This window comes from Aptenodytes patagonicus, chromosome 1 (assembly GCF_965638725.1).
Source record: "Aptenodytes patagonicus chromosome 1, bAptPat1.pri.cur, whole genome shotgun sequence".
NCBI classification, from domain to species: domain Eukaryota; kingdom Metazoa; phylum Chordata; class Aves; order Sphenisciformes; family Spheniscidae; genus Aptenodytes; species Aptenodytes patagonicus.
The window spans coordinates 178,181,691-178,192,814 of NC_134949.1; the positions used below are offsets into that span (position 1 = coordinate 178,181,691).

Consider the following 11,124-nt stretch of genomic DNA (forward strand, 5'->3'; position numbering starts at 1 on the left):
GGCCCCGCTCCGCGCTGCCGCCCGGCCACGGGGGCGCCCCCCGCGCCGCCTAATCGCGTTAATCCGCGGGACAAAGCCCCAAGTAATCACCCTGCCTTCTCCCTGCGCGGCCGGGGACCGACTGCTGAAAGGGGGGGGGGAGGGGGGGCATAAAGTGTAAACTTTTATTCCACTCGGTTAAAAAAACACGGGGGGGGGGGCGGGCAGGGGAAGCACCTGGAAATGGGTTTCCCGAAAGCCCGCAGCGGCCGGGAGAGCGTGCCTCCCTCCCCGGGCGAAGCGAGCTCCCCTCCAAACCTATCGCTGCCTGCCACTGAATAAATACACGAGCACAAAAGCAACCCCAAGCGTCGTGTGACCGCGCACGGAGGAGCCTCCTGTGAAAACAGGCTGCGGCGAGGCCCCGGGAGCGGGGCTCCCCGCCGCCCCGGCTCCCCGCCGCCCCGCGCAGGGCAGCGCAGGGCAGGGCAGGGGAGGGGAGGGGAGGGGAGGGGAGGGGAGGGGAGCGCAGGGCAGCGCAGCGCCGGGGCCGGGGCCGGGGCCGGCACGGCGGCGGCGCTGCCCTTTTGAATGCCTCCCGCAGCTCGGAGTGCTGGCAGGGCGCTGGGAGCGCCAGTGAATGTAGCCCCGCAGAGCCAATGAGCTGGGACCGGATGCGATATATCCTCTGGGACAACAACTGCTCTGTTCCTCCTCAGATCCACATGACGCCATTTACTGCTGCTTTTGCAGAGAGATCACCCTACCTCCTCCGGAAAGAAAAAGAGAGAGAGGGAGAGAGCGAGCGAGCAGAAAAACGCCGAGCCCCTACAGCTCAGATCGCAAACCTTCCTCCTCCTCCTCCACCTCCTCCAAACACACAACAACAACCACCACCACAAATCCGCTGCGCTCCCAAAACACCCCCCCCCCCGATTGCAAACCACAGAGCTGCCTGCAACACACACACGCTCGCAGAGGGAGCGAGAAAGCTAGAGGGAGAGAGGGGAGAGGAGCTTGCAGCAAGCAGCTTCTCAGCAGAACGGCTACATTGCACAAGCTGCTTTTTTGGAGGAGCTCAGTGGAAGAAAGCTTTGGGATTTTATTTTAGATCCACTTTATTTTGTTTTCTTTGGCTTTCCCCTTCCTCTTGATCACTTGCAACAACAACAAAAAAGTGACTTGGTATTGGCGATTCGGCCTCCTGTTCATTGAGGAAAAAAAGGAAAGTGTGTGTGAGAGACTGAGTGATTTCTTTTTAGGAGCAAAGAAAACCCACCCCGATCCGGAGAGGTGTTTTTATTATTATTATTATTATAGTATATACGCGCACACACGTATTTATAATCGATCTGGGGAGAGGGACCTAGCTTTGCTCTGGACTTTTTTACATGGTGATCATTCTTACTCTAATTTGCAAGTTGGACTAAAGCAGTTTGGAAAAGAATTTTTTTTTGCTTTAGGGCTGGATTTATTTGCAAACCGCAGGAAGAAGAAAATACAAGAGAGAGAGGGGTTTGGTGCAGCGCCGCGATCACGGTGAGAGCCTTTTCCTTCTTTGCAAAACAAGCTTTTCAGTACATCCCCCCCCTTGGTTGCTCCAAGAAAACTCGTGGAAATGTTTGAGGCCGATCCCTTTTCCATTCGTACAGGTTCTCCCTCTCCCCCCTTCCCCTCTCCTTCCTTTCCCAGAGAGGACCCGGAGGTGGGATTTCGGAGCGGTTTCTCTCCGGGGAGGCGGGGGGGGGGGGGGGAGCTCCGCTGGGGTTTGCGGGCTGCGCCGCGTTTGCGCCCCGCCGGGGTGCCTCGGGGGCGCGGGGGGCGGAAGGCTGCGCGGGGGGCGGAGGGCTGCGCGGGCGCGGAGGCATGCCTGCGGGGGCTGCGAGCGGGGCGGGGGGGGGGACGACTTCGGCGTGTTCTCCCTGCTGCGGGGAGCCGGGCACTGGCGGTCCTGCGCGCTCCTGCCTCGCCGGGCACGCGTGGGTTTCCGACAAGCTGCGGGGGGAGGTGAAGGGAGGGCGCTGCGGGGTTGGCGAGCGCCGGGGCTGTTCGACCCCCCGTCTTGGGGGAGAGCGAGCAACCCGCCTTTCAGTGCGTGATTTACGCCCGTCTGTAGTGGCGTCGGGAGATCCGTGCAATTCGGAAGTGAGTGCACGTCTGGTATAAATATATGTGTGTGTGTGTGTATACACATTTATTTCTCGTGTGATTAAATTAATTCGATCCATAAGACGAAAAAAGTTCTTCCCCAGGTTATTCTATGCAGAGGGTATGTGTGGAGGGAAGGAAAGCCTTAATTTTTGCTGTTGCCTTTTTTTTTTTCCTTTGGTGGGTTTACTTTGTAACAAGCCCCCTTCCCCCCCCCCCCCCCCCCGAAAAAAAGCTGCTGGTGTTTTCAGCAAGCTGTTTGTGTGTCAGTTTGCCCCACCCCGATGGTAAAGTCCCTTTTGCCCTAATCCATAGTCTGATCACACACTCGGCCCTTAATGGGGGTTTCAAAGCACTTTGAAAGAAGAGGAGGTGGTTGGTGTGTGTGCGGTGGGGATGGGGGTGGGGGTGCCTTGCACAGGCTCCGGACACAAAACAGAAATTCACGGGCAGAGGACTTCTCCCCCTCAGGCTCGCCTTCTCCCAGCCAGCGAGACACGGGGTTTTTCCACAGCACGCAAGAAGCCCCTTGCGTTTTAAACTTCCCCAAATGTGCCGAACGCGAAACCCGGCCCCCTTGCTCGCCCTTTTGCCAATCCCAGCTAGGAAAAGTTAGCAATCATGGCACTTGAGCTCTGCGAGAGTGGACTTTGGCTTTTAGAAGTGGGGAATCGTGTTATCACACATGCACACACAAAAAGGCAAATGCTGCTTCTCTGCTCTTCGTGGATGGAAAGGGGAGAAGTGCTAGGTCAGAGGAGGGAGAGACGTGCTTCCCCGTAAGAATCTTCAGGCAAATGTATGTGTGCAAATAAATGTGCTGGAGGTTTGCATCTTGCCCCGTTAGCGGATCTATCAAGGGGAGAAGAAGGAGGATCGCCCGGCTCGGACCGATGTCCCGCTGAAAATGCCTTCTGGGTCCCTTGGGGCTGGGGCGGAGGGGGGGGGACTGAAGTTCAGGCAATTTGCAGAATATGCGTAAAATAAGAGGAGCTTTTCCAGCGGCTGGCTTTGTGAAGCTGAATGGGTGCTTATGGCAGGGCGAGAGGGGGTAATCTGCCTTTTGCCCAACTGTCCCGGAGGTGTTGTCTCAAACCGTCTGCAGGGCGCCTTGCATTACCCGGGAGGGGAAGGCTTCTTTAGCATCTCTCGGGGGAGGGCAGGGGGGATGAGTTAAAAGGAAACATGGGTTTGACTTTCCTGATAAGGCGGCTGCAGCAGCCCCCTCCCACCTCCCAGCCCGGAGGATGTCTCCCGGTTATCTCCAGGTTGTCTGCACTTGCGGGGCTGCCGGCGGCGCCTGCGGCCGCGCTCCTGCGGGCGAGGGGCTGCCGCCTCCCACCTGCTGCGCGCCCTCTCCGCGCCGGGATGGAGCCTGCAAAGGGGAGGGGGGCAGAGCGCGGAGGCTTCTCCGCCAGCTCCCACCTTGGCGTCTGAGGGGGGCTCTGCCACCGAGACCGGTGTCGTCTTAAGCGCCTGCAGGTCAGGGTCAGCTTTGCTTTTGCCCTGGGTTGTCATTTCTGGAGAGGCAGGGTTTGATTCCGCGTATCTTCTCGGCTGGCGGAGTCTGGCCGAAGTCTGGCCGTGGAGGGCAGATAGGGCTGCTAGTTCCTCTCAAGGATGGGAAAGGTATTTTATTTTCTGTTCTTTTTTATCTCCAGATAGTTTCAGATGAGGAAATGTCTACTTAGGCTGTTGGTTGAAACTTTCTATACGGCAAAGGTTTTAATTTGAAGAAAACACAAGCAATGCTTCAAGATAAGTTTGTAAGACTTTTTTTTTTTTTTTTTTTTTTTTTTTTGTTGGGACACACACCATGACATACACTCTGTGTCCAAAACCAGGATTTGGCAATATTTAAAATAGGTGGTCACTCTTAAAACTTAGATTTTTCTTTTTTAAAAAAGAAAAAGCACTTGAGGGGAGGGAGCCAGGAGTTAAAAGGTTAAATGTTTTCCACTGCTGTTAGAATAAAGACAGTGTCTTGAGATACTCATTGTTAAACTGTTTGGCTATATTTTATTATACTGTGGTATAGTATTATTGTTGGTAACTGATGTGTACAGAGTAACACTATGGTGCTCTTTCTAGGTATAATTGAAGACATTGTGTGGTCCTTGTAAGAAGCTTGGTTCCTGCTTGGGTTTTAATTGTAAAATATTGTTCTGGATTTTTGTATAGGTAATTGGATTTTGGAACCACTTTAAGATATGATAAAGGCAAAACAAATATTAACTAATTTAGAGGGCAGTACTTGAAACTTTTGCGTATCTGAGTGTCGAAGTTAGTTATTTACAAGTTTGCATCTTCTGGGTCTTTTACTGGGTTTCCATTTAAATTCTTAGGTCTGCATTTCTACTTTGTAGTTAATGATCCTTTAAAGTCATATTTGCAATCGAGTAGACTTCTTGGATGCCGGCATTGTTTGATTATATTATGCATGCCTCTGTCCCACAAGCCACTCTTGGTAATATTTACAATTTGAAATGTAGTCTATGGAATTTTTTACACATTTAAAAAAATAAAAGTGTGGTAGCGTTGCTTTTGTAGTATTGAGCCTTAAAATAACAATCACAGTGGTGTACACAAGTATGACACACACTAAAATACTGGAGAGAGATATTTTTACTTGTGCTGTTGAAGTTTTTGGTAGCACTAACTCATTTAATGTCTAACCTCAAACATTTTATTGCTATTTAGTGTTTTTCTTGGGACCATTGGTATTAAACTAAAATTTCCTATTTACATCATGTAAAGTTTAATGTGTAAAGAGACTAGCCTACCAAAATATTATCCAGTTTTAAACAAAATTGGAGAATTATACGTCTGTCATCAGCAGGTCACATTACACTTGCTAAATACTTGAAGGCTTTTTTTTTTTTTTAATAAAAGTTTTTCAGTAGCCTGATGTGAAAAGAAGAGCCACTTCAAGTGGCTGAAATGTAATCACTTTAAAGGCCATGGTCTAACCAGAAGGTGGCCTGGGAAGGCTTAGTTAGCAGGCGCAATACCTAGACTTTCTAGAGCCACAAGTTAAGATGCGTGGACCTAGAACAGAATCCACAAGTTAAGATGCATGGACCTAGAACAGAATCCCTTTAAGCTCTCCACAGGAGTAGGCAGGACAGGCCAAGGGAAGTGCATTCAGCTGAACGGCGCCCGCGCTCCGCCCCAGATGTGACTCCTTTTTTAATGGCTGATGCATTACTTGATTGTGTGCGGTGCTGTGGGATCCTGCGGGCTTGAAAGGCTGCTGGAGAGAGCATGAGATGTGTTGCAATAGTGAATCCTCTCTTTGTTGCTCCAGGATTTCAGATGTGTTCTAAGCCTGCCGGGGTGAGCACGCTTCCGGGCACTGATGGAGACGAGAGCTCAGCACAGCAGCGGGTCGCAGGCCTTGCTACAGGCTCGGCGTGACAGTGGGAGACCGCACGGGGAGCCTGACCTGCGGGATGTCCTGACGCAGCAGGTTCACGTCTTGTCGCTGGACCAGATCAGAGCCATCCGAAACACGAATGAGTACACGGAGGGACCTACGGTGGCTCCACGGCCAGGGGTCAAGTCCGCTCCTCGGCTAGCAACCCAACCCAAAAATGAAAGGCCCCATGGCTTGCCCGAGCATCGTCATTTTAGCCGGATTCAGCACACGCAAACGCACGCCTCTCCTCGGGCACCTCTGTCCCGATCCATCAGCACGGTCAGCACAGGTTCGCGGAGCAGTACAAGGACAAGTACGAGCAGTAATTCATCCGAACAAAGACTTCTAGGGTCATCTTCAGGGCCAGTTGCCGATGGGATAGTCCGAATGCAGCCCAAGTCTGAGCTCAAGTCAAGTGAGCTGAAGCCGCTGAGCAAAGAAGACTTGGGAGCGCACAGCTACAGGTGCGAGGACTGTGGAAAGTGTAAGTGTAAGGAGTGCACTTATCCGAGGACCCTCCCATCGTGTTGGATCTGTGACAAGCAGTGTCTTTGCTCAGCCCAGAACGTGGTCGATTACGGGACTTGCGTTTGCTGCGTGAAGGGCCTCTTCTATCACTGCTCTAATGATGACGAGGACAACTGTGCTGACAACCCCTGCTCCTGCAGTCAGTCGCATTGCTGCACTAGATGGTCCGCCATGGGTGTGGTGTCCCTCTTTCTGCCTTGCTTGTGGTGTTACCTACCAGCCAAGGGTTGCCTTAAGTTGTGCCAGGGCTGTTACGACCGGGTAAATCGGCCTGGGTGCCGCTGTAAACACTCCAACACCGTTTGCTGCAAAGTTCCCAGCGTCCCCCCCAGGAACTTTGAAAAGCCAACATAGCATCACTAGTCAGAAATACTAAAGTAACAAGGATTCTTTTAACGTACATATGCAACCAACTAAGCAGCTATGGTCTTGGCACTGTAGTAGAAGGGTTGGGGATATACCTTGCCATTTGCAGTGAAATGCTTTTCTCTGTGTGTGCCATCTTAACTGATACGCTTGTTAGAATCCAGCTAGTGGGATACAGAAAAAAAAAAATGGGATGCAGTACATTGTGACCCACATATTGCATAAGCTAAAGCAACACAGACACTCCCTAGGCAACTCTATTGTTTGTGAATAGTACTTGCAAAATTTGTAAATTAGCAAATGACTCCTTTTTTTCATTGTTTTCTGCCAGAGATAATGTGCTATATTTTTGTATATACAATAATATTTTCAACTGTGAAAAATAAGTGGTGTCATAAGACATGGCACAGTCACAAAATATTATACTAATATGTTGTACATTCGGAAGAATGTGAATCAATCAGTATGTTTTTAGATTGTATTTTGTCTTACGGAAACCTACTACAAGACTCTGATTTCCCTTTGGACTTCATGTATATTGTACAGTTACAGTAAAATTCAGCCTTTATTTTCTAATTTTTTCAACATATTGTTTAGTGTAAAGAATATTTATTTGAAGTTTTATTATTTTATAAAAAGAAATATTTATTTTAAGAGGCATCTTACAAATGTCACCCCTTTTTATGAGGACGTCATAGTTGCTGCAAATAAGGGGTGAATGATGCATATGTTCACTATAAAATAGAAAATATATTAACGTTTGAAATTAAACTGGGCTACTTGTCATTTTTTCCTGCCATTTATTGTTCTGAGTTGGGAAAACTGGTACTTCTAATTGCAAACTTCAAAGTGATATAGTCACAGTGAGTCCAGTACGAAAATGAAAATAGAATTTTTAAGTGTATTTTTTGTTATTGTTTACTACTTCACCTGAAAATAATGCAGCATTTTTGCTTCCTTCCTTTGCACCAATGTCCTACAACAGAAAAGTAAAATGAACATAGGAAAATGCATTAATTCATTCCAGACCAGGACTAATAGGCACTGAAAGCTTGACCTATTCTAGTGATGAGCTTTTGTGCTTCAAATAGGAAATAAGTAATCATTCACAAAAAATGTTAGGCTTGCATGGCTTTACTCAGAGAGAGAGAGAGAGGAAAAAAAGAAAATTAATACGGTCAGTGCAAAAAGCTTGCAGGATTATTTGTTAAAAGTAGAAGAATATGCCACAGGGAATGATAGATCTGAATGCAGTCCAGCCTTATGTCAAACATTTGCCTCACTTGTAAGAAGAAAGTTGCTTGATTTGTCATTTGTGGCAGTTACCTTCCACTGAGGTCAAAATCCTTTCGCTGCCAAGTTTCCCACCGGAAGCCTAGAGAATGATTTACCTTTCTTTATTAACAAACTATCATTTCCTGTTCTGAGCATGTCTCTCCAAGTTTAGAGGTCTTAATGTTGAATTTTATTTATACATTTCTTAAGCTGGCATTTAAGAAATAGTTGTAAGTATTTTTAAGCTGACGCTTAGAAAAATCTCACAGCCTTTTCTGAACCCTCTCCAACAAAAACAAGTTATAACTAATAAATTAAGAACTCACTAAAAGTTGAAAACCAGAGCATTGAGTAAATGTTACATCTTTTTGCCCCTTAATTTTCATCTGTGATCTGGTGTTTGGGCTATTTTACATAAGTCTGTAGTACTCAAAAATCTTACACCGTGTGTTTGTGTGTATTGGTTATCAACCATCAAGTGAAATTAAAAAGTGCAAGTCCTGACTAGTTTGCAAAACAAAAATAGCTGATACATGGGCCTTGTTCTCTCTCTCTGTTTTTTTTTCCTTACCTCTCTGGTGAAAAATGTAAGCTGGTTTTCTTTCCTTTCTGCACCAGCTGGCTGGATGCTTTGGTGTACAAAGATGAGCACTATATATTTAGCCTTCTGAGTGGAATTTGCCAGGAAGAAGGTGGCTTATGTTACATGAGTAATTTGTCCATATTTAAAGCGCATCAGTATATTGTGACCGAGTGTTGGGGCATATATGTGAGATTGTACTTGGCTGCTGATAAACAGATTTTTATTATTTTTTTTAGAAACTTTGTTCTTGAAAGGGTTGGTAACCATCATGTGTTTCCATTCACTGAATATAATTCTTGAATTAGATTAGGTGCTTATGCCTAAACTGTCCTGGCTTAGTCTTGCTGACTGAAAACAAACATGGGAAAAATCAAATAGTCCATTTATTGGGGGAATCTTTGACCTTTAGGCTATATTTTGGAAACCCAAAGCCCCACTGATGTCAGTAGACAGTAAATCCAGTCTTTTCACTGTATCAATGAACTTGACAATACTGAAGGTGTGTCCTGTCTTTTCAGTGATCTATGTTTCAGTCAGGGAAGATATCTCTAAGGAAAGCTGAAGGTGAAACTGGAAAACTGCAGTATGGCTGAGCAGTGTAGCTGTTAGGGAGGGTGCAACTCTTAAGTCCTACTAGATAAAGTCCAATACTAAAATTGTGTGTTTGTTTTGTTTTGCACTGTAGCAAATGCTTTGGCTACCTAGATAGGGTCTAAGGGAAAAGGAAAACCATTTTCTTGAAGCTGGTCTTAACATTAAACACCGGTTGTCACCTTCCACTTGGTTCCTAATGAGGATAAACAGTGGATCCCTCCCACCCCAGGTAAGCCCACTACCAGTGAGTCGGTTTGCATGTACGACACTTGGGAACACGGACGTACGGGAGGATGGCATTAGGCACTGCCTGTCGGGCTAACTACGCTGCTGGGGTCTAGGCTTCGGTTAGTATGAATTAGCGTGTGTGTACAGTGGACTCTTAAAAAATTGGCTTGTGTATGTTAGTTAACATCCTAATATTACGCTTAATTAGATAAGGTTTACTATTCTAAATAAAACAAAAACCTTGCTTCAAACAGATTAGATTGTTTTAATAAGAATTAAGAGGGCTTTTCAAGTGGATTGAGATAATGTTATTAAAGCATGCCTACTTTGTCCTTTGAGATAGGGAAGTGGAGGTCCAAGAAAGGAAAATTTTCCATATACAGGTTTTGAGGATAACCGTGAAAGTCATGCCAGGTATACGCTATATAGGACTTTGATTTTAGGCAGCTGTTAAGCCATGAGAGAGGGGAAAAGCCTTATTATTGCTCCATTTGTTGTGGTGTTGCTTTAGTGTTTTGATCTGTTAACCTCCTATAAATTCTGATGTCACTGTAAGGTTTGCTTGAAGTTAAGAGACCTGCAGGATTGGGCTGACAGTTGACTATAGTAACAATGGAAATAAATAGCTTTTTTCAAATTATTTTTCCATATGATGTGAGCTACGAATAAATACATCAAATTTGCTTGTACAGTAACTTAGAAATGGGTCTATTAATATCATCAAGCAAATTTTTATTTTGCTTTTTAATGGTTTGAGGCTTGATTATAATTTCTTTTTTGAGATAGTGATCATAGCAGTAAAAGCAGAAGAAACGTGGATTCAAGTGGAGAATAAAAAGGTATAGTACTTTAGATGGAAATAAAATGTGTTCTTAAAGGATTTGAGATCATATTCAGGTGAGTATTTACATATTCAATTGAGTTACCAAATCAGTCTCAAAAGCCAAAATTCTCCAAATGAGGCAGTGCAGTAGTTAAGCGGTCGTGATGATTAACACAACAGCTTTTTTACACTTTCTTACAAAACACTCAGCATGTGTGAGGTGGAAGTGACTTGCCAGTAGCAAAGTACTGATCACTTATGCACCATGCATAACTTGCCCCTTTTTTTTTCCTTAAATGTACATTATTAGCTGTATTACCTTTTTCAATTTTGGCAAAATATAAAATAGTTCATTTTTGTGATGAGTGAAATCTTACGGCTTATTCTTAAATGGCAGGGAGAGAATAGAACACATTTCTGTACTGCAGTAGAACATTTGGTTATTTTTAGGAATCAACTGTTGGGGAGGATGGATTTGAACAGTCTGTCTTGTCTCGGATGTTCCTAGATGGGTGCAGGTACAGCGAGTAATAATGATTTCATTTGCTGAGACTAATTTCTAAATCAGTCACTGGAGCAGAGACCCAGAAAGAAATTGGCTGAATATGAGAGCACGCTTGATTGAGTAACGTCTGTATGAATAGTATTGGATAGGTTTCTTACTGAAAATGTCAGCAATGTATTGGCTCATCTTAAATAAATCAATTACAGGTTGGGGTTGCAGGTAGACTACATTGTGACAAAGCACAACAAATCCTTACCAATTAAAATACTCAGTTTTGTTCCTGTTTACACAATCTGATTTTAAACTGGAAATCTAGAAATAAAAATTGATGTCTCATTGAAATCAGGACAGTTGGACATGGAAACTATGTGCATCTATATAGTGCATATATATAGTACTTTTTTCTTTCAAAAATACTGTTTCAATCTGAGGAGACCCCCTATGTGGTAGTCATTTATTTCTCTTCATATTTCTTCTTTCTGGTCCCTGTCCTTCCACTTGACCTTTCCTAGCCATAATACATGAAGGTTTACTGCCACTTACTATGACAAAAAGTGAAAGAGGAGGTATGAAACATGCTTTTCTCATTAGTATTCTCTGTCTCTGAAAGTTTAAAACAAGGTGGGAAAAATGATTACCTTGCCGTACATATCCTGCATTTTAGAGAGATATAAAGT

At 45.3% G+C, this 11,124-nt stretch overlaps 1 protein-coding gene across 4 annotated transcripts; it reads left to right on the forward strand.

The window, feature by feature from the left end:
• The first annotated feature begins 648 nt into the window (after positions 1 to 648).
• SPRY2 (sprouty RTK signaling antagonist 2) lies at positions 649 to 7,210 on the forward strand. Of its 4 annotated transcripts, none has more exons than XM_076362272.1 (2): positions 649 to 1,518; positions 5,435 to 7,210. In XM_076362272.1, the coding sequence occupies exon 2, from the start codon at positions 5,486 to 5,488 to the stop codon at positions 6,425 to 6,427; it is 942 nt and encodes a 313-aa protein (XP_076218387.1). In that variant the 5' UTR covers positions 649 to 1,518; positions 5,435 to 5,485; the 3' UTR covers positions 6,428 to 7,210. The 4 variants fall into 4 exon arrangements, with proteins under 4 accessions (XP_076218387.1, XP_076218402.1, XP_076218412.1 ...); XM_076362287.1 differs by lacking the exon at positions 649 to 1,518 and adding an exon at positions 3,572 to 3,609; XM_076362297.1 differs by lacking the exon at positions 649 to 1,518 and adding an exon at positions 3,735 to 3,756.
• The last annotated feature ends 3,914 nt before the right edge of the window (positions 7,211 to 11,124 follow it).

Coding starts and splice junctions, on each gene's coding strand:
- SPRY2 (XM_076362272.1), top strand. CDS start 5,486: ATGGAGACGAGAGCTCAGCACAGCAGCGGGTCGCAGGCCTTGCTACAG.